Source organism: Bradysia coprophila, chromosome III (genome assembly GCF_014529535.1).
Source record: "Bradysia coprophila strain Holo2 chromosome III, BU_Bcop_v1, whole genome shotgun sequence".
Classification (NCBI taxonomy): domain Eukaryota; kingdom Metazoa; phylum Arthropoda; class Insecta; order Diptera; family Sciaridae; genus Bradysia; species Bradysia coprophila.
The window spans coordinates 3302066-3325363 of NC_050736.1; the positions used below are offsets into that span (position 1 = coordinate 3302066).

General features: G+C 32.8%; 3 protein-coding genes and 1 pseudogene across 5 annotated transcripts; 3 read left to right on the forward strand and 1 right to left on the reverse strand.

The window, feature by feature from the left end:
- Positions 1 to 1695: 1695 nt before the first annotated feature.
- Positions 1696 to 3964, forward strand: LOC119080039 (neoverrucotoxin subunit beta-like). Its single transcript, XM_037188242.1, has 3 exons — positions 1696 to 1848; positions 1907 to 3536; positions 3591 to 3964. Exons 1-3 carry the CDS (start codon positions 1750 to 1752, stop codon positions 3962 to 3964), a joined length of 2103 nt encoding a protein of 700 aa, XP_037044137.1. The 5' UTR covers positions 1696 to 1749.
- Positions 3965 to 7663: 3699 nt separating this feature from the next.
- Positions 7664 to 10765, forward strand: LOC119076276 (ras-specific guanine nucleotide-releasing factor RalGPS1). The gene is made up of 2 exons (XM_037182942.1): positions 7664 to 8753; positions 9242 to 10765. Exons 1-2 carry the CDS (start codon positions 8191 to 8193, stop codon positions 10668 to 10670), a joined length of 1992 nt encoding a protein of 663 aa, XP_037038837.1. The 5' UTR covers positions 7664 to 8190; the 3' UTR covers positions 10671 to 10765.
- Positions 10766 to 11127: 362 nt separating this feature from the next.
- LOC119080185 lies at positions 11128 to 11235 on the reverse strand (annotated as a pseudogene).
- Positions 11236 to 12898: 1663 nt separating this feature from the next.
- On the forward strand, positions 12899 to 22624 carry LOC119078007 (vesicle-associated membrane protein 2-like). Of its 3 annotated transcripts, none has more exons than XR_005087926.1 (6): positions 12900 to 13192; positions 14228 to 14357; positions 14450 to 14608; positions 15926 to 15977; positions 16392 to 16501; positions 20934 to 22624. XR_005087926.1 is itself a non-coding variant. In XM_037185399.1 (5 exons), coding segments are annotated over exons 1-5 (507 nt in total). In that variant the 5' UTR covers positions 12899 to 13190; the 3' UTR covers positions 21098 to 22624. The 3 variants fall into 3 exon arrangements, 1 of the variants encoding a protein (XP_037041294.1); XR_005087925.1 differs by lacking the exon at positions 16392 to 16501 and adding an exon at positions 20394 to 20487 and having other exon boundaries at positions 20934 to 21036; XM_037185399.1 differs by lacking the exon at positions 16392 to 16501 and having other exon boundaries at positions 12899 to 13192.
- Positions 22625 to 23298: the final 674 nt, after the last annotated feature.

Sequence of the window (23298 nt, forward strand, 5' to 3'; positions counted from 1 at the left end):
GTTTAGTGAAGAAAAAAATCGAGGTAATTTGATGGTGTGAGGAGTGGGTAGCACAAAAAAAACGGTTGTCGACCTTTCATTCAAGATCAAGTCCCTTATAAATCAGCGGATCAAAACCTATACCAAATTGTTATAGCCTGATACGAAAATACTTTGTTTAGATTTGTTTAGAAGATGAAGTAAGCCATTTTTCTTCTTCAATTTTATAATTTTAATTGCGACAAAAAAGACTGCTCACAATAGTGGCGCAGCCAGTAAACAATCGATCTTTTCATAAATATTTTGTGTCATCACAAAAACTCGCATCACAATCTATGATATTTTTGTTACAACTACAAAAATCTATTGAGAAAATTTAGTCCACCAAGAGGTGGGGCCTACTTAATTTAAAATTTACAACTAATAAATTGTAATAACTTATACTACTCATCAAGGCAGTGTCAATCCAAAAAAGCACAAAAACGACGACAAAACCAACTCAACACCATGGGTCCGCGGATGACTTAGTAGTATACTTTCAGGTGTAATTAAGTAGTCGGTTAAACCATCTAAATATCCTAATATTCCAGATGATTCGGCTTTCTTCCGCTTGAATTCCATTCTTTAAATAAACATATTTTACAATTATAAAAATTTTCCTTCCTCAACATCTGCCGCTTGTGACGCATTTTTTTGTTATAATTTTCTTCCTAAAATTATTCGGATAAAATTTTTGTTTATAAAACTTTCCCTTACTTTCCTCATCAGCTGCCATTTGTGACGCATAACGTTTTGCGTCTCGAATCTGTAAGCGTCACCTACACCGACTGATATTTTTTGTAAGTGGATAACAGGACTTGCGTCACACCTCCACTGTAAGTGGTTTTGGGCGATAAGTTGTGATCTTTTGTAAGTTGTGATTTTTTAGAATTTGGTCGCAGATAATATTGTGCAGTTTGAACGAAAATATTCTTCTTACAAAACTGTATAACTTTTTCTTTGATCTGAACCTTCCAGCTTTCATTTTACGAAAAACGAATATTTGACGAAAATCGAAAATTTGACGAAAATCAAAAAGTTGATAAAAATCTAAAATTTGATGAAAATCAAAAATTTGACGAAAATCGAAAATTTGACGAAATTTAAAAATTTGACGCGCTTAAAACGCTCATAGCTCCCAAATAAGCGACTTTTTAGGGATAACATGAAACACGCATCGACTAGAATCTAAAACTCTATAACCTTGTCTTTTACACGAGGTTTCTATCTGCCGTATATCCCGAGTTATGGCTGACATAGCTCGAACTTAAAACACTCATAGCTCACAAATAAGCGACTTTTTAGGGAAACCATGACGAAAACTAGAACTAATGCGGTAATGCGAAAAATTCTACTATTTAAGCAATTTTGAGCAAAGACTTTTATATTTATCATTTGTTGAAATCTGCTTGTATCTGTCGTGAAATCTGCTTTTCAATGGCTCTTTTGAAAACATTTGCAACGACCTAATTTCAAAAAACCAAATTTCTCCGTAGATTATTTATTTATGATAAATGGAATGATATCTACCGTATTTACGAATTTTAATAATCAATAAAGTCATTGTTCTGTTAATCTTTGCAATAAAAGCACAAGAGATCATCTTCTGCGATGGACCGGAAATAGTACTTCTAATGATAACATTAACCATATAAAACCGAAGATATTAAAACAATTCACTTAATAACCTGCTCAGCTCACGTTCAGCAGTAACGCGAATCAATAAAAAAAATGAAATTGTCTGTAATTTTGTTCTGTTGTGTTATAACCATATCATCATCAAAGGAACTGGCTCTGTACTCAAAATTGGGCGAATCCTTACAGAGACAGGTAATGTTTTTTGGATGAATCGATATCATATTTCATTGTTCAAATTTTGTATTTTCAGATCAATGTAGATCCAATTATATTGGCAGCAGTGGGCCGGGTAGCTACATTGGGTGAACTATACGACGCTCGAACTGACCAATTCTTTCGCATGTCGTTGATCGATGGCAATTACTCATCGCTTATTCAGTCAACAGATAACAAATATTCGAACCTCAAATATTTGAAATTGAATACTCTAAACGAAAAACTACAAAATTTGAACGTTCAAGCTGGATTCAAGCTTAGTGTGTTATTTGGCCTAATTGAAGTGAGTGGGTCAGGCAAATTTTTTAGTGACAAACAGCAAAGTACCAGAAGTGCAAAAGTTTCTGTAGCTAATTTTGTGACTACTCAATTTGAAAAAATTGAGATTAGTGGTGAAGCTGGGAGAAAATTTATTAATCAGGATATACTAAAGAAAATTGACGCTACTCATGTGGTAGTCGGTATCGAATGGGGAGGTAATGTGATCGTTTCTGTTGAGGACTATAATTCGGAGAATAAAGACAAACAAACTGTGCAAGGTAGTCTTGGTGGCAAACTTGAAATGCTAGTGGGATCAATTAGTGTAAATGGTGAAGTAAGCATTGATGAGCAGGAGTTGAAGCAGTTTAGTCAGTTCAGTTTCGAGTTATACGGAGATGTTTTGCCGACTGAACTGCCAACAACTCTTGTTGAAGCAATTGTTATGATGAAATCAGTACCAAAATTACTGACACAAGGTAATGATGGCAAGGGAAAAGCATTGGCGTACCATCTGCTACCCATATCGGTATATAGGCAGTTGCTCAGCCTCGAAGCTGAAATGAACTCTTTGGTGGCGTCTATTGATGAATCCACTATTAATTCCTGCGTAAAATTGTTTGAGGAAATTGACATTATTGGACTCAAAATTAAAGATTTATCGATCGAGGCGAATAATTTCCAAAACTACATTAGTAAAGACAAAATGGACAAAGTGAATATGTTTGAGAACAGCTACCAAATTTATCAGATTGAATTAAAGCGTCGATTATCGGAGCATTTAATTCTTGTTAAATCAGGAAATGAAACTGTAAACCAAATTATTAACATTCTAAATGAAGCATACATCCATGACCTGTCCCCATACAATATTGATTTCGATCAATTTTTATCCATGCAAACAGAATTCAAATTCATAAAGCTCCTATTTGATCTCGAAGTTAAGGTACTGGATAAGAGCACCAGCATTAATGAATTTATGTCAATGAATTTGAACAAAAACGTTTATGCATTTTTCTATACAGTGGAGTTTCCTAACTTAGCTGATGAACCGATGATTGCGTTCAGAACCATACTGGAAACTAGAGAAGAGTTTGATTCGGAAGGAATTTTCGTTGCTATAAAATTTGATGTCCTCAGAGATATCGAACGTGAGACTTACTTTAATTTTGCTGCACCAACTAGATTACGCATGTATCGAAATGGTATTTGCCTCATTGACGATTATTCAATTTATTCCCATCCACCCAACGAGTCTGAATCGCCCTTATGGTCATTGCCTTATATACAGGCCCAAATTGTTCAGTTGCAAACTGATACGATACAGCTGAAATCCGATACGATACAGTTGAAAACCGATACGACACAGTTGAAATCCAATACGACACGAATGGAAAAAAATCCAGGTAAGAAAATGTTATTATCAGACTCAGACAAATTTAACAGAATTTCGCTTACAGTTCCAATTTATTACACCTACGTGCAGTACCCCGACATGCCTGAACCAAATCAGTTATGGCCCACAGTTACTTGGTTAGAAATTACGTCACGATATGCAGGCTTATTTTTTAGAGCAGTAGGTGGTAGTTCGAAATGCTTTAACTGTGGAATACAAAATGATATGTCGCCGAGGATAACTTCAGTTGCAAGAACTAATGTAGACCAGACACAACAGGCATCGCTCAGTCTTTCTTATAACGATAATCCATGGACTACCCCTTGGTTGGGTTCAGGTGGTACACAAAATGGATGGACGTCAATTAGATTCACTACTCAATACAAAGAAGTCATACCAAAAAATAAATCAATTCGAATTTGGGAAAGATCTCCATGATTCTGAATCTAGAGATTGACCAATATTTTGTGTAAAAATTAAACAGAGTACTAGAAAACAATCCAAAAAATCCGATGTAAATCCACTAAACACATAGGTTCTAGAACCGGGAAGAATGTGGATCATCAGGAAATGACTGTTAATTTATTACAATTCATGTTGTGCAAATATTAAAACGATTTTAACACAGAAACCACGGCATTGACAAGTTTTTTTAGCAACAAACCAGTATATGAAGGTAAAACTGGCTCAATTGCAACATTGTTCACGCCAACAATGCTAAGAACAATTTGGAACCGCTTTTTGCAAATTCTGTGAAAAATAAAAATTTTTGGTTTTTCTCGTACCATTTTCAACACATTGGAAGGTCAATGAATCTGCAACCCTTGAAATTCCCTTTAAAATGAGCTACGACACGACTATTTTGCTTCCTAGTCACAGATTTTATAAAGCTTTAACTCCAAAAAATTTCTGGAAAAGTGATGGTCGGGAACACTTTTTGTAATTTTTCATCGGTGAGTCGATTTTTTTTAAATTTTATCTGTCTAGAACGATAATCTCGAGCTTATCCCTCTAGGGAGTTTTTGTTTATCTCGATATATCTATTCTCGACAGATAAAATATGATATGCACCTATTGCCAACTGTTATTTTGACGTGTAGGCATTATGGCCCACGCCTTCGGCTAGGGCAATAATGTCCCACACGTCAAAATATCAATCATGGCAACAGGTGCATAATATATATTAAAGTATGCCAAATTGAAGTCACAGTCTCTACGATTTAAAGTTGACCTAGTGGAAAAGTGATCTTAAGTTGTCCGTGTAAATTTGTATGGAGAAAAAATTATCGGTCAACTCAACATTCAATAAATCGTGATATGTCCTATGACTTTTGTATAGATAGGACAACTCACGATTCAATGTGTTTAAATGTGAAACAGGACCACTCACGATTCATATAGGTCAACTCTGCATTTTAGTTAATTCATTAACTTTGTTAGACGAAATCGGCAATAATTAATAAAATTTATATTAATTAAGTAAACAAAAGATAAATCTTTAAAATAAAAGTGGTTCCATGTGACATAGTTCCAAAATAGGTCAACTTTCAATCAGTTACCTTACACTCAACAAATTCGTTTCAACACAAGCGGCAGAACAGCTCTCACTATGGCTCTGTGACCAAGCTTCGAACTTTATTTTTTTTTTGATATTTTCGTGATCAGTGGACTATTCTACATCGAGCCTACCCGCAGGCCTTAATAGTAGATTATTCACCTCTGTCCACATGTCGCCTTCGGCCCATGCAATAACTCCCCAAGTGTCTAAATAAACATGTGGACAGAGGTGAATACGCTATTTTATCTACCGACGGCGAAATAATAGCACTTTTTCACTGCTATTATTTCACCTAGGTAGATAAAAAAATTAAAAAAAAGACTACAAAACGCTACACCCTAATATGTACATAATAAGTAATTCTCGATTTGTCTCACATAGCAGTAAAATACTATTATCTGTCTAGAACGATAATCTCGAGCTTATCCCTCTAGGGAGTTTTTGTTTATCTCGATATATCTGTTCTCGACAGATAAAATATGATATGCACCTATTGCCAGACTGTTATTTTGACGTGTAGGCATTATGACCCACGCCTTCGGCTAGGGCAATAATGTCCTACACGTCAAAATACCAATCTTGGCAACAGGTGCATAATATATATTACCAACGCACTGTCAGTGCTATGTTTTTACGTTATTTTTCAGAATTGAATCACTCTAATTAACACAAAAGTAAAATTTCGAAAAAGTCATTTGCATCACGATATATTCCTTTATTGCATTGCTATATATCGACATTAAACACTGTTTTTCAGAGTATTATACCAAACATTATTTCTCTCAATTATTCCATTGATATGACGTCATTATTATTTATCTAGGTAAATATATCCTACATTAATATGTCGACAAGTTGGTCGTTTCCGCAATACAATAAAAGAAAATATGATACCGGAGAATATTTCACGCGTAATACTCTCTTGTATATTACACAAATACTCGTTGCACTCGTACTTTGTGTAATATACACGAGTGTATAACGCTGAAAATATTCTCCGGTATCATAATCTACTATTAAGTTTTTAATACAAATGGCTTTTCCTGCCGGAAAATCGATTGCCATTTCACAGAAAAAAAATTAGTTACAGTTTGTTCAAAAATGAAATGCACAGTTTTTAGTATTTCGAGACATTTCAAAATTGCAATCTGTCAGATAGTAAAGGATGCGTTTAATTACCCGGCGCATTAAAAGATTTGAAATTTGAATGATTTTTTCCACAGCTACATATTTTTGCATGTTAAGTTTCTTACATTTTTTGCAGATAGCATTTTAATAGTAGGAAACTTAGATTTCGTAGGAAGAATTCGCGGACGGAAAAGTGTAAATTTATTTTTAGTCTGAGTATTGTTCTACATCTATGATTTCTCTTAGATCGTGTTTCTATTCAAACAAATCGATGGTCTTTGAATACTCAAATCTGTAAAAAGACCGTCTGCTTCATACATTTAGCAAATTTTTTACAAGCACTTGAAGTGACGATATTGGAAACACGAATAAGCATCAGGGAAAAAAATTGTCAACAATTATTTTCTACAAATATATAAATATTTGGCACAAATATGTAAATATTTGTAACAAATAAATTCGCAATTTATTTGTGACAAATATATAAAATATAAAATAATTTTAAATTATTTGTTATAAATATTTTAAATTATTTGTTATAAATATTTTAAATTATTTGTTATAAATATTTTAAATATTTGTGACAAATAAATTCCAAATTTATTGTGACAAATATTTAAATTATTTGTGACACATATTTTATAAATTTGCAACAAATATTTAAATTATTTATTAGAAATAAATTCAAAATTATTTGTCATAAATATTTTAAAAAAATTGTGACAAATAATTTAAAATATTTGTCACAAATAATTTTGAATTTATTTCTCATAAATATTTGAAATATTTGTGACAAATATTTAAATATTCGAACCAAATTTTCAAATTTGCTTCGAATAATTGAATTTTTTTCCGTGATGATTTTTTGCTGCTAATTGAAGTTGAACAGTTAGCCGCTGTACACACCATCGATTTCTTTGAATAAAGACACGATCTAAGAGAAATTATAGATGTAGAACAATACTCAGACTAAAAATAAATTTACATATTTCCGTTCGCAAATTCTTCTGACGAAATCTAAGTTTCCTACTATTAAAATGCTATTTGCAAAAAATGTAAGAAACTTAACATGCAAAAATCTGTAGCTGTGGAAAAAACCATTCAAATTTCAAATCTGTTAATGCGCCGGTTAATTAAACGCATCCTTTACTATCTGACAGATTGTAATTTTGAAATGTCTCGAAATACTAAAAACTGTGCATTTCATTTTTGAACAAACTGTACACAGTTTTTCATTACAAATAACATGGGATATAAAAAAATCGGAAATCTAAACGCAAGCGGAGCCTTTTTTCTGACACAAGCCCCTGGACTAAAATGTAGATTCATGTTTTTCATTGTATCTGACGATAAGTCAGTTTTTCATCGCAACCATCACCATCACAACCTTTCAATACACCACTACATACCTTGCAAAAGAAACTAAGGAATTTTTTTGTTTCTGAAGTTGGCATAACTGCTCGTCAGCTGTCAGCGTTTTTTTTTTATCTACTCCATTTCATTCAGTAATCTACACTACACACATCAGTTTGTTCGATCAAATATTTACATAATGAAATTAATTAGATTTAGCTATTTATGGTCTAATTAATGTGCAGTGAATTATTGGTATCGACATTATCAGTATTTTGAGTTTGACTTAGCACGCAAACACATCAAGTGCTTTACGACGAAATTTAGTGAAACGTAAACTACAGTGGCCACCCAAATTCCACCCACACATAAGAATTGTGATTATTTTTGAAAATTTAAATTGATTGCAAAATGAACAATCTTTGATAAGATCTTGTGAGTTGAACAAAGAAAATTTATCAATTCAGTTGCTCGTTTCGTCCAATTGCCACGCAGTGTAACAGCATAAAGTGAGTTGTTATTGAACACAAACTACTGAAAAAACAACAACAACAACATCGTTTTCGCACCTGGCTTTTTGTTGGAGTGTTTTATCGAACTGCACCTGGCGAATATTTCTTTTTGTATGGGAAATGAGTTCAACAATGCATTCATTGCCATGATGCGGTACTCTGAAATTCCTCGTGATTTCTCGTCGGACAGTCTTCGATTTGTCGAAATCTCCGAAGATCAGCTCTGTCACAACCTCATTGACGAAACACCGTCGCCAAGCAGCGAAACTTCATCATGTGGACCTGGCCTACCACTGATCGCCGACACCAAACATCAGAACTATGCAAAACCGAATGACATCAAGAGCAAAAGGAAAAATTCGGATGGAGCGCAATTTGTGGGCACAGTGCATTCAGCGAATGGAAGCTACTACAACGACTCTATGACTGACTCAGTACCACCGAATAAAACCCAAAGTTTACCCATTAATGCAACGATCAACGGCCTAGATTCGATTATACTCAGTGCTCTGCGAGTATCGGCTGAAGAGCTGGCAGGACAGATTACGTTGCTGGACTTTCCGGAATTCGCTGCAATTCAACCAGATGAGTTGACCAGTTGTGCCTGGACGAAAAAGAACAAACATGTGGTCGCACCGAATATCGTCGCCTTCACCAAAAGATTCAATCACACGAGGTAAAGACATTTTTCCTCTAAATTTTACATTTGCGTAGACAATCGAATCATCGACACTACGTCGTACGATCGAACATTTGGAGTATACGTTACACGTTTCGATGCATATGGCTTATCGCTTAAAATTAATTCATTAATAAATAGCTATGATGATTTCCCTCTTACACATGTCTCGTTATGAAATATGATATTCAGCATCACAGCTGATGAATAATTGTTTACACAGTCTGGCTTGATTGACGTTGTTGTTTTTTTGGAAAATTGAAAGTTTTTATTCAGCCCAAAGATAGACTGAGTTTGAGTTTATTTTCAGAATAGATATTGAAGGCAATTCCGTTGAATCGACGTTGATAAATTCGATTTTCTAGAGCACACAAAAAATGCAAACAATGTAGTGTCGATTAGTCTCGTAGGCGGAACATGTAAAATTCTTATGCTTGACTGTGACACATTTTTTGATAAATTATTTTTGTTCTTATCAATTACAGCTTCTGGACGGTACAGGAAATACTCAGCGGAAGTACACCAAAGCATCGAGCAGAAATTATTGCTCATTTCATCAAGGTCGCCAAAAAGTTGTTCGAATTCAACAATCTCCATTCACTGTTCGCAATTGTCTCAGCAATGCAAACAGCCAGCATTTTCCGACTCAGCAAAACGTGGACATGTCTGTCCAAAAAAGATAAGCAAACGTTCGATCGCCTTGCCGATATATTCAACGAAAAGGATAATTGGGCAAATCTGCGAAAATATTTGGAATCTCTGAAGCTACCGTGCATACCGTATTTGGGTCTGTTTTTGACCGATCTGGTGTACATTGATTTGGCACATCCGTACACATCTGGCTGTGGCCTTGAATCAGAGCAGCGTCGCACTCAAATGAACAACATTTTGCGAGTCATTTCCAGTTATCAGGGATCGAATTACACTCACATACCGAACATCCCAACGACACAGAAATATCTTCAATCAGTTCGATACATCGAAGAGTTGCAGAACATTTTTGAAGACGATCAATACAAGAAATCTCTGAAATTGGAACCTCAAACAGTTCCATCATCATCATCTTGCAGTTCCAAAGAATCGGTGGTTGCACCACAGCACAACAGCTATCTGGATCCGTCATCTTTAGCTTCATTGAACCTATCGCCGGTGAAATTATCAGGATCTGTACGACTGTCAGCGACCACTGCTGCAAAGTTTATTCCGTGCCACCGGAAAAGTCGCTCTCTTGGCTCCAATTTTCGGAGCATTAGTCTACCCAGAAACTTTCATAAAAAATGTCATTGTTCTCCTGCTGCGGGATCCTCAGTGCCGATAACCCGGTGCAAGTGTAGCATTTTTGGCAAAAATCACTCACAAGTCGGCGCAATCGAAAGCTACGATAATCCGCTTCATCAGTCAAGACATTTGTTAGACGATTCGGTTATCGAAGATAAGTGCGGAGCGGGTGCTGCCGGACCTGCGGACGGATTTACGATTCATCAAGCTAGCGGCGATCACTCTCTATCAACTCCCGTCGGATTCCAAGGATGTGTCCGTCGGAAGACCATGCTGAAGGACGGTCGAAAACCAGCGGTAGCATCATGGCAACGATATTGGTTGCAGATCTGGGCAAATTCGTTGGTTTATTTTGCACCAAAATCATTCAAGGGTACAGAACGATCTGATTTTAAGCGTGAACCGTGTAAAGTAAGCTCGTTGGATGGATGGTCGGCACAATTGATGGACAATTCACAGCAAATGAATACATTTCAATTGATTAATACGTCACTTGGCACCGTCTACAAGTTCCGTACGGGTTCAGCGAACATGACATCGTTGTGGTTAGAATCATTGGGACAAGACAAATCGGATAAGACTCAACTAGGCAATACCAAAAAGCAATTACCAATCAATTTAATGACATTCGAATAAGTCCCCTTGCTAAAATATATTTGTACTTTGCTAAATTAATGGAAAAATAAGTCACAAAAATTATTAATTGAAATAAAATTACTCGGTCTACAGATGTTCCTTGTTTTACTTCATCGATCATGGTCTAGGGTGGTAACAAATAAAACTAATTTGCCGAAAAATATTCTAACTGGCTTCACGATAAAACTTATCCATGGAACCGCCTTCCACGGCGTCACCCAGAGCAAAATAGCAGAAAAATCCTGAAAAACCGTTTTCTACAAGGAGTGAAGTCTACCACCTTTGTTTCTTTCCCGGACATCACTTAAATCACGGTAACCTTCCACTCGCCATTAGGAACTTATCCAGAATGACAGTTCACAAGGCATCGGAAGAATTTTTCTAAGTCAGCTAGCGTATGCTCGAAGCATTCTTCTCGAAACGGTTATGTGGCAGGACATATAACCAGTATCTGAATATGTGTATCTTGAATACAGCTTCAAAAACTCACGAAACGAATTTTTCCACGGAAATCTTTAGTAAAAGGCGAAAGATTTATTCGATATCTGAAGAGACGCCAGAGTGATTATTATGCTTCATTTAATTATAATCCGGTATATTAAGCGAATTTTGAGATGATTGGCTGGACCTTTATATTTATGGGAAACCCTAAGCGTAATTCTTAATTTTAAGTTCTATCTAGTGACGAAAATCATTTGATTAAATAAATAAAAAGGTAGAAAGCCATGTCGTCAGAGGTTTCAGATTTTTCCACGACTATTTTTTCTAACATAGACTCTAGTGGAACTAGGGTGTAGCGGTTTTTACAAAATGTTTTATTTCTTTTAAGGCTCAGCCAGAAATCCACTCAGCCGGTCCATCTGATCATTTTATGGAAGAAAAAAAACTTTCAAACTTTAATTTTGTGCTGCCGCCAGATCGATCTTTGAAAATTTCGTCAGTTTCAGTCCACGTCACATATATCGACTTTTTACATAAAAAGTGTCGATATGGTAATAGGTTTGTTCCAAGGCGATATGAATTGTCAAATTTCATCCACAGAACCATAACCTCAATAATATTTCTGTGTAAATCGCGTAGGCGACGTTGCACGATTTGTATGAAATATCACGTAAGCGACGTTGCTGTGGATGAAATTGTCGTTGCTCGGGTTGTCAAAGTTCGTGTTTACAGTTACTTGGAACAAACCTATCTAATCTCCAGACTTCACAGATTATTTTACAAGAAAGATCGAACCGGATCGAACCAAAAAAATATTTTTTTAATTCGTGGCTGACTGCCAAAGTTCCCCGATGGTGATTTTTAGACTTTAATCTCGCTACAAAATTTGATGAAAATGTGCGAAAATGTAAATTAAACGTTTTTTGCTAAATGGACCGCTGTGAGTCAAACAGAACATCTGATTTGATTTGGGATATCCGAGTTATTTCCGGCTTAGCCCTAAAAGAAATAAGACATTTTGTAAAAACCACTACCCCATAATAATTACTGCTGTGCATAATTATGGATCTTATAATCTTTCGAAAACTTTAATCCTAAGTCCTATAGATTGCTACTTCTAATGGTTAGCGATCAGACAGCAAGCATCTATTGAAGACATTAACATTAAACATAAGCGTTGAGTTCTGGCTAGCATTTTCTTATACATCCAAGCCAAACGTATACATGTACGATCCACAGAAGAAATAATATTACTACGATGAAATCCGTTAAGTAGAACCAACAAAAGTCGGTCTAATCCATTTTGATTTTTTGTTTCATTTTTGTCAATCCACCCAACGTAATAAAAAGAGACAACGCCCTCTCTTGAGTTTTGACGGCTATTATTTATAAAGTTTTTGTACGACTAACTCGATCGTCTGATCGTGATTCAAAGCAAATCTCTCGACCTAAGTCTCGAGGAAAGATAAGAGAAATAACAGAACAACTATACCAATAATACGGTACCCGAACTAACATACAAAGCTGATTAGTTGAACGATTTATCTTTTACAAGAGAAAATTTTAACAAAGGAAGTAACAGATTTCATGATTATAACGCGATATGCCCAGTACTTCTAAAAGGTTAATACAACCTCCACCACCGACGCCGCGCTTTTACATTTGGTAATATGTCTACACAGAAAAAGCTCAACCTCGAATACATATACCAACTGGTTTCACACCCAGCTAAATTTTAATCAATGAACACAGCGCATGCCTTCTATAGATTTTTCACATTTTCCAAAACTTCATTTTCTCGGTGGTTGTGGGCCGTATAGTTCAGTTATACGACATTTTCTCCCTTAGAAAAAGTCGTGTTCGAACCACTTCTTGGGCAGAATAATTGCATTCAATTTTAACCGATCTGCCGAGAAAACTGGCTGGAAATTAAATTCCATTTCGAGTGAATATTCAAACGCCAACGTATCTGTGGAATTATTCAGTGGTTCAGTGTTTGAACAGCCGTGTTTTTTCGATCGAAGAGAAATTTCTAAATTATCACTTTAGTTTTCGCACGGGGCGGTAGAAACATTCGAAATGTAAGTGCAAAAATGAAAAATTAACCAAATAAAATTGTGACGAAACATTTTGCGTATTAGGACATTCCGATTGGATTTTCTTTTGTGCTATTAATATTGATTTACTGTCCCACAAAACGAGCAAGTTGTTAGTTATGGAAAAGAACAGTTCACCAATTTTGAGATCGATTTTTCAAACCTTTTTTTTCATATTCAATTGTTCAATTGGCTGTGTATTGTTAGAGTCGATTGGCTGAAAATGGCCAATAAGACAGTAGCTAACATCCATTATTTATCGATAATTTCATCAATTTTTCAAATACAGTACGGATTCGATCGAAATGGAATGAACTTTTGGTTTATTATCGATTTTCATACATTGCAATTTTTTCTCTCGTCATTATGCATGAAAATGTGGCGCTACCGTCTCTCAAAGTTTATTATAGTAGTTTAGTTTCTGTAACAAAAAAATGTACATTCACTTCCTACATGTATATCGACACAGACACATAATATTATATTCGAGAGCATAAGCACATCTTTGATTTACGATCCATAAATTTTTGCATTACTCGAATCGCAGGACTAATTACTTTATTGGAATAATGATAGATAAAAACAATATATCAACATCAAAAAGTAGAGTGTAATTTATTCACTCAGATCTCAGATGTTTCCAGCCTATAACTTTTCGATGAAACAAATTCATTTACTTTTGCATCTGTCTATTTGATTACCACCGATAAACCGATGTCGTTTGCCGTACAGCATCTCACATTTTTAAATGTAATTTCAGAGAAATGAAGTTTTCCAAATAATTCGATTTAAAAAACAATTTGTTCTTGTACATAGTATCCAGAAAGGTGCTAGTTCGTCAAGCAAATTTAAAGATTTTAGATTCTCATCAGATTCCTTTAATTTGTAATTGTTTCGAGATGTCTTAAATTTTACTTGAATCTTTTGAAAATGTTGATTTGACTGCGACAATTTGTTCATTGAATGAGCTGGATAAAATGAGGTAGGAAAAGCTCTAATAGATGAAAATATAAATTGTAGGGCTGATGGACTTGCTCCGAATGCGCCAGGTGGCGAACCTAACGAAGATGGAATTGTTGGCGGTCCACGAACCCCTCAGCAAATTGCTGCACAAAAACGATTGCAGCAAACACAGGCCCAAGTCGATGAGGTAAAATATATCTGAGAGAAGTTGACTCCCTTACCATAGTACTGTTGTTGTTCCTTTATCCTTTTATCAATTAATTTCATTTTGGTGTGCAGGTGGTGGACATTATGAAAACAAATGTAGAAAAAGTACTAGAAAGAGATCAAAAGCTATCTGAATTGGACGATAGAGCTGATGCATTACAACAAGGTGCATCACAGTTCGAACAACAGGCAGGAAAACTAAAGAGAAAATTTTGGCTACAGAATTTAAAGGTAAGAAACCCGATATTATATCAAAATTATTTGCTTTGAAACATTTTCGAACATGAAATTTAATCGAATCGTTAAATTACTGTGTGTGTTTATATACACACACCGATGGTTGCATTTGTAAAAAGCGTTGGAGTAAAGATCAAAGGTCAAAGTTTCAAATGAAATTGCCATTGAAGCGTTCATAAACTGAGCCATGTTTATTTACCGTTAAGAAGCTATATTGCAAATCCACCCACATACGTTCAGAAAATAAACATTTTTCTGCTTTAATTTCCACATAAATTGAGGAAAAGTTATGTTGAGTGAATCAAATTTTTACTGGGGTGACTGTTATCGGTACGGGATCATCGTTATGACTTTCGGATCTTCATTGAATTTAAAATCCTTTTACGGTCCAGGTGCAACGAAACAACGAAAACAAAATTAACAATGAGCTGCAGCTAACGTCTTTTTTTAAATATAATGTAATATAATGTTTAAACAAATGAAGTACAAGATTTTATTACAATTGGTCGAACTTGTTTCGTTCAAATCAAGTCATATCGAACCTTTCCTCATTGATATGATTTCTCGTATGTGGTAAATGGAATAATACGGTCTGATAAACTGCCGAGTTATCTGATATTCAAAGACAATAGAAAAATTTCTTCGTTTTGCATAAAGTTAAATTTTACCTTTGTCTATCAAATATAGAGTCTTTTTCTCGTTCTGCAAGTTTGTTGTGCTAACGTTGTGTTACTAGCTTTTACTAACTTTTCATATAAAGTCAGACTCCTAACTTGTTACACGAATTAGTTCTTCAAACTTGTAGGACGAGAAAAAGACTATATTACGCAGAGCCCTATTTCTTTGTAAATAGCGTCAAACATTCACCATCACGTTCCCTCTCCCAACCGTTAAAGGAAACGACAGAGACACTAGATTTCAATATTAATACAGGATAGTCAGTGCACCGAAAAATGAATTTGAAGTTACATTTTACGACGATCGTTAATCATCAATGTTAACAGACAATATCGATGGAAAATACAAATACATTACAAGTAGGGTAAGCGTACCAATCCTCGAACAAGAATAAGTCTTCAGATAGGGGGTTCTTTCATTCAAAAACTTTTTTATGGATAAGAGAACAGTAGGTGTCCGACGACTCATTCTTGTTCGAGGATTGGTACGCTTACCCTATATTATGATTAAAAGCGACTTAATTATGCAAAATTGAACGTCAAATCGAAATTGTTAATTGAAGCATAAAAACTATACAATTAATGTGTTCGGACATGTTGGTTCAATTATAATTGAAAATGATAATTTTTTCAGATGATGATAATTATGGGCGTCATTTTCATCGTAATAGTCGGGATAATCGTATGTAAGTAAACGATGCATTTATAACAGTTAATTTATTTTGTGAACGAATTTATTTATTTTTTTAAACTAAACAAAAATTTAACTCTTTCATAATTTTATACTGATGCCAAATATATATTCTTTAAACAAGAGAAACTATATAACTTTTATGAGAAACGCATAAATAAATATATACCAACTGTACTATGAAATATTTTACACCATCCATTCAGATATGCTCAAAAATATAAATCATCACAAAATCCCTCCAGAAATTCAGTTCAGTTACATGAAATATTCCGTAGAAAATGCACCAATTTAACAAAAAAAATTGACACACGATTTTTCTTTCGTTTTGAGACTAAAAATGTTTGACCAATTTGATTTTCAGAAAATTTATCTTAATTTATTTGTATTTTTTTCAATCCCATTTTAGCAAACTTCATGTAGACAACTAACATAAAATTCGCCAGTTATCGCCTAAAAAATTGATTCTCAATAAAAATAAAAAAAAATTCTTTAACAAAAATAACAAAAAAGTAAAAGGTTCGACGCTTTACGTAAATAGAGTTTATATATATATATGAACAAAATTAGAGAGTAACTATAAATGTCGTAATTTTGTTATATATATTTTTACAATTATTTATTTAACCTTTTCATTTCTTTTTAACGATGTTTTCACTGTATAATTGGACATTTTTGACTGTTTAATTGGCTTCAAACCGATTTGTTTTGGTGTTTTCTATTTATTTCTTATAATCTTCTAGAGACAAAACATAACTTTTATGAAGACGTCTTCTTCTTTCTGTCTGTCATATCTACAACAAAAAAGCTATAATTGAATTAAGGCTAAACATTTGAATCATTGAACTCTAGCTTCAAAATTGTCTATATTTAAGAGATTGCTAAACAAATTTGATTCACCCAAAAACAAGAAGTAAATTGAAATTTTAATACAACAGCGAAAATTTACCTCAAGTTTTTGAATTAAATACATCACTTATTATTACGACAAATGATGATTGTGTGATGATCGAACTCGCATAAGATGTACTACGTCCATTATTTATACCATCGATAAGTAGTGTATTATTGCCTCAAAGTGAATAATAATTGTTGATGTACCATGAACTGTAAATGGGTATATTCTATGTTTATTAGGACTTAGGGCTTAGGATCATTTAAAAGGAGGCTAAGAAATTTCTGCTTGGATTATTATGTTAGGGATGTGGCATTTAATTGCCGGATCATAAAGAAAATTTTACTCAGCCCAGTGACGAAAAGTAAAACTTTCGTTCCTTTATTGAGAGAAATGTTGTATGCAACTCGATGATAAATGGTTTGTTAGGCACACGATGAATTTTGTTACACTCTGCCTAAAAATTATTTATCGCTCGGTGACTATATAATAGTTATTTATGACATCGAGTGCGAAGTACTTTATTAGGCTGTGTAATTGTAGATAGATAGATAGATGTGCCGCAGGCCGTATGTCATAATTCACGCCGTAAGTGCGGTCGAAATTCAAAATGGAAAGTGCGGAGGTCTTTCTAACGTAGCGTCATTTTCATATAATGAAGCGTTGAAATGTATTTTTCGGTTCATTTTTTCATCGAATCGGTCACATAAAATTCAAACTTTAGGCACACTTATGGTGTGAATACACATCGTGAGCCTAATCAAATACTTCGCACCAAGATTCATACAAATTTTATGCAACAGAGTGATCTAAAGTTTGCAGTTTCCGAACATTATGATCTCGAGTTGCATAAATGACTATTACAGAGTCAACGTCAAAGAAACACACTAAAAAAAACGTATAATTAAAAGAAATGGGCGGCGGTTCTCTTCGTTTGTTTATTCTGTAATTTCTAAAGTTTTTATCGAACTATCTTTTCTGAAAAGCATTCAAGTAAACCAAAGTAACAGTGACAGGTTTTGTTAGACACTCCAACTCAACCACTGGTTGGCAATTTTTGAAAAACGAAAGGCGTTTTGTAATAAGTTTGTGCAGTCTTATATATAGCAAAATGAGGGTTAAAACAAATGAAGTAGAAGATTTTGTAAGTGACTTATGCAATATGACTTCTAGAAGAAATAGATTTAAAATTGCGAGGAGATTGTCGAAATATACTAGTCAATTCAAGCAAAAACATAAACCAAAGAACCAAAAATATTTTAAATTGACGCTTTTTAATGCCCAAAATTAAAACTCTAATTAATATAAGATCGCCTTGAAAAACTGATTCACTAGGTGACACACTATCAAATTTTAAAAGGAACCAACTTTTCTCTATCACCTCGAACATTTCATACTCAGATCGACTCATTTTGAGAATTATCTCTAATCTCTTCCATCCTTGAAAAACTGATTCACTAGTTGACACACTATCACATTTTGAAAGGAACCAACTTTTCTTCTATCACATCGAACATCTCATACTCAGATCGACTGACTCATTTTGAGAATAATCTCTTCCATTCGCTTAATTATTTTTTATTTTCTTTTGTTGTTTAAGCATGATTTATATTAAGTAGGCACCTCACCAGCACTTAGTATTATTTCTTTTATGGCTTCGATTTGAATTAGTTAACATAATTTTCGGTATATCTTGAGCTATTGATCGTGTAGAGATTGTTTTTAAAAACATATATAAAATATTTTGCTATAGATGAGCACGGTGATCATGCATGTGATCATTGGCGATATATATAAACAATTGCTAGTTGTGTAAAAGAATCACCAAACAGCACAGTTGTCTTATTTTTTTTACATATTTCTTTGCAATCAACATTTTCTCTTATATCACTGTTTATCTATGAATTTTGGATCTCAATTTTGTGTGGAGTTGAGATTTTGGTTCAGCTGGTCTCAAGGTTTGATCCTAAAAAATACTATTTTCCTTATCTTTATGAACTGATGGAAATTGTTTATGAGTTTATATGACTTGAGTTTATGTAAATAAAGAAGTTATGCAGCCGTGAAATTATAACATTTGACGCGTTCAATCCAATTATGATTTCACATGCATAGACATTCAGATGAATCGTAACGTTGTACTTATGTCGTAGCTCATTTGGAATGCATAGAATTAGAAATAATGCAATTATAATACACGGTGATAAGTGCAAAGATACCTCATTTCTCATGCACATATGTACGTACGAAGAAAATCACAGGTTTTGATGAGAATCTGATGAGCAACTGCTGAGTGTCACTAATTTAAGGAAGTCATAAAGAGCGTCTCCCCTTTTCAACCTTTCAGAAAGGGATAGCTGTTATCGTTGATGATGACAAAAAAAAGCCATGAGCTTTGGCTTATAAAAGACGTTATAACAAAATATGTGCTTATAAGTGAACGAAGTAAAAGATGCTGGGTTACATATTAGGTATTGAATAAAATAAGACAAAGAAATTTTTTTTTCGAGTACGAATGAGTCGTAAAAGTTCAAAACAACGGCACCCTTTAAAATGAATTTTGCTATAAAAAAATATTTAGGAATGAAAAATTTACATATTTTCCATAGATTCTACACACTAGGAAATTAAATTCAAAATTTAGTAAAATAAAGCTCCTTTCGGTGAGATTCGATTAGCTACTGAAGTTCCCTTGAATGTTGCTCACTAATTTAATTTCTACGAGTGAATTTTGTTCCCAATTAACGTTGCAAAAAGACCGATCGATTATGTGAATGTATGAACAAAGCCAATGCTTCAGTATGAACAAACGTTTGAAGTGTGGACGTCGGTTACTCATAGCACCGAAATGTTTTAAGAAACCATTTTTTTTGGAGGCAAGAAGATAAAGGGCTAATTGTTCGGAATTTTCTTTCTCAAATTAAAAACAAAATCTAAAAAATTCACTTAGTTCTTAAATTTCAGAAATTTTCAAAACTTCTTTAAATTCTTAGGATTTCTTAGAATTCTTAAATATTCCCAAAAATTCTTAAATTTAAGATTTTTTAAGTTTAATTCTGAGAATTTCTAAAAATTCTTGAAACCTAACCTTTTTTAAAAATCCTTCAAATTCCTCAAATTCTTAAAAATTTTCGAAAAAAAATCCTAATAATAAGCCCTGGTCTCACTATTAGGCATAACTTTATTAGGTACTTTTGTAATCTATCCTATTTCTTATACCTTAAACTGTCCAACTATTTACAAATTTTCAAACTTTTTTTTTTAAAAGATTGAAAGTCCATTTTGCAAAAGTGCACTTAAATATTTAAAAAAAAAATCAATCAATTTATTTAAAGAAAAAAAAAACTTAAGTTGGTTGGTACTCTATTGTATCGACGAATTCAAGGAAGAACAATTTTATTAATTGGAAATAAACAAAACAGAAAAAAAAACTTTTTTATAATATAATTTTTAATCAGCAAAATTGTTTTCATTTTATTTTAATAAATTCAATTTATTATTATTCTTCCAATTCAGCAAAATACCAATAAAAAATATAATATCAACCAACGAGAATCAACACATCTATACAATATCAATGGATACCTTCTAACTCAACAAAATTGAAAAGGTTTTCTATTTTAACCAAAAACTATCTTTATTAGTAGGTGTACTTTTGGGTAGAACAAAGTATTTGAAATAAACAAAAAACAAGCACCGTGTGTATTTTTTATAATTTTAGAATTCTATATAACGATGTATGTGCGAATACGTATGCTAAAGATGTAAATTTTCACACTATTTCAATTTATGACCATGTTTTTGTACCCTCAATTCCATACGACAACTTCTACATAGATTTAACCACCTATCTCAATAGATTGATAACTTTTGATGTGCTTTAGAAGTCTATTAAAGTAAATTTGTTTTTATGGATGTGTGTGGGTGCGAGTGCGGATATGTGTGTGTGTGGGCTAGTAATATTATTAGAGTGTTTGCTGGTAATCGATTGTAATTGTTAATTGAATACTCACAATTTATTTTTCTTATCTTTTCTTTCTTCTTCAACAATTAAAGTAAAATTCATGCCGGAGGAAAAAGCGCAACCACAAGAGAAAATTGTTTATGCCCCTGCCCCATTACCAGATCAATCAGGAGGACCACCACAAGCACCAGCAGCACCTGCAAAGGGCAGTAATTCTGCATTCGTACAGGACTCATTTTGGAATCATAAACTTTAAATTAAAACAAAAATAAAATAAATAAATATTATTTTAACGGAACAGAAGTAAAAAATTTGAATTATTATTAAACACATTAATCCCAACATAATACAAGACACAACGGACAGATATTTAGTGAAAGATATCAATAACAAAGATATTATTGAACGTATTTATAACAAAAGAAATGGGAAATTTTCATTTCTTTTTCACATCATCGAAATGTGTTGAATGAAAAATTTTCCGTAGTTTATCAATGGATATCACATTGGATACAAATGATCGAACATATTGGTTGTTTTTTTTGTCATTCGAAAATATAAGTCGAATGATCTTTCTCCAAAAAGGATAACATTTTCCAAGTCCTTCGTATCGTAGTTTATATTCATAAAAAAATTCCCTCAATTACTTTTTAGACCGAATTGTAAGAGTGTAGCGAAGCAAAAAAAAAATTATTTCAAAATTAGGCTCTCTCTGTGTGTCTCACATAAAATATTATAAAATAATAACACCAACATCTCCACATTTTAAATTTAAATTTCGATTGCAAAACATATAAAAAGAATTATGTCAACTAACAAAAAGAAACCGAGTTAAAATTAAATTAAACGAGTAAATTTTGAAACAATCTCTTGGACCTGCGGCCAGGAAGTTATAATAAAGAAGAAAAAAACATAAAATAAAACAACTATTTTGCCTAAGTAAATGATTTTTTAGATAGCAATCACAATTGATTTTTTTTTTCATTTTTGTTGAACCAATCCCCCAATTAATGTCAAGAATTTCTCTTTTTTGCAATACAAGAAATTTTCAGAATCTCCTATTTCGAATGGTTTTATTTTTATATAATGGTTGTCATTACATAAACAGAATAGTTAAGTAGTAAATACCGGAAACTCTTTTTGTTGTTGTTATACTTTACTGTAAATGGTTTCTACTGAGGAATGATACCCACTTTGTCTCAATTCCCGTATAACATTCCGAAGTGTATTTTTGTTCGTCAATTTGCCCAATATAATCAACGACAAAGCATGAACATGGTAAAATGGAATTATGAGTAGAATTTGTTGGATAATGGAAAATGGGAAATTAATTTAAAAAAATAATAAAGAAAAAAATGAATAAAACACAATAATGAAAATATTGAAAAATTGATCATATAAACCGTAAGGCTTTTCATTATTCAAAACTATTAAATATGTAAAGAAATATATATAAATTGAGAAAGAAAAAAACAAACCAATTAAAAATTGTTATTAAAACCTTGTTTTCATTATAGGAAATGTTATAAAAAGAAATTCATTAGGTCAGTTTTGTTAATTCATTTTAATTTGAATCGCTTTTATTAACCGAAACTTGCTGTCAACAACAACAAAAATGACGAAATTTGACAAAAGAAATGTTTTCCAGCAAAAGAAATAGTCACTTTGTTATTGTGAATCGACTTCGAGACGATTAAACTTAAAAAGAAAATTTGAAAGGAAAATCATATACGAAATATTTGAATATCATGAGTTACAGAAAATTAAATTTAATTAATTAAAATCTAGAAGAAAAGACAAAAGTAAACCGTAAAACAATAAATATTTTTTAAATTTAATGAAAAGTAACTAAAATGAGATTTAAAAAAAGGAAAACAATTGTAAAGTTCTTAAACAGAAAACAATATTCAAAAAAATAGATTAAATTAATGAATATAAATAATTATAAATTAAAAACCAAAAAACCAAAAACTTTAAATTTATTTCTTAATTTTGAAATTATATTATTCTACACGTAAGTAAATGTGTATAGTATAATGTATTGGGAAAATAAATAAAGTTTAGACAACAACAAAAAAAAATAATTTTGCGAAATAATATATTACTAAAAATAATAAATAAAAAAAAAACAAAATAAATAAAAAATACATTTTAATTATAATTATTTAAATATAACATGATTGTATATGTGTTGGGCTAATAGTATATATTGTATGTAAAAATGAAACATATATACGATAAATAAAATTGAAAATTTGCTGCACCAACACAATATGGTTTTTTACTTTTACTTTAGTTTTTAAATCAAGCACTTCGTAATCAGTATAAAGTATAAAGCTCTATCCGCTCTTCACTCCGTTTCACTGTTTTCAAAAATACAACGAAAACTTCTCGATCTCTCTATTTTTCTATAGATCGATGCAAAGAGAGGATTCGTTCAGTTCCTATATATATTTA

Bases quoted from the DNA above. Each gene is read 5' to 3' on its own strand.
- LOC119078007 (XM_037185399.1), top strand. The intron at 14,609-15,925 runs GTAAGAAACCCG...TAATTTTTTCAG, and splicing joins TTTGGCTACAGAATTTAAAG to ATGATGATAATTATGGGCGT. The intron at 15,978-20,933 runs GTAAGTAAACGA...CAACAATTAAAG, and splicing joins AATAGTCGGGATAATCGTAT to TAAAATTCATGCCGGAGGAA.
- LOC119080039 (XM_037188242.1), top strand. From the start codon at position 1,750: ATGAAATTGTCTGTAATTTTGTTCTGTTGTGTTATAACCATATCATCA. The intron at 1,849-1,906 runs GTAATGTTTTTT...TTGTATTTTCAG, and splicing joins GCGAATCCTTACAGAGACAG to ATCAATGTAGATCCAATTAT. The intron at 3,537-3,590 runs GTAAGAAAATGT...TTTCGCTTACAG, and splicing joins ACGAATGGAAAAAAATCCAG to TTCCAATTTATTACACCTAC.
- LOC119076276 (XM_037182942.1), top strand. From the start codon at position 8,191: ATGGGAAATGAGTTCAACAATGCATTCATTGCCATGATGCGGTACTCT. The intron at 8,754-9,241 runs GTAAAGACATTT...TATCAATTACAG, and splicing joins AAAAGATTCAATCACACGAG to CTTCTGGACGGTACAGGAAA.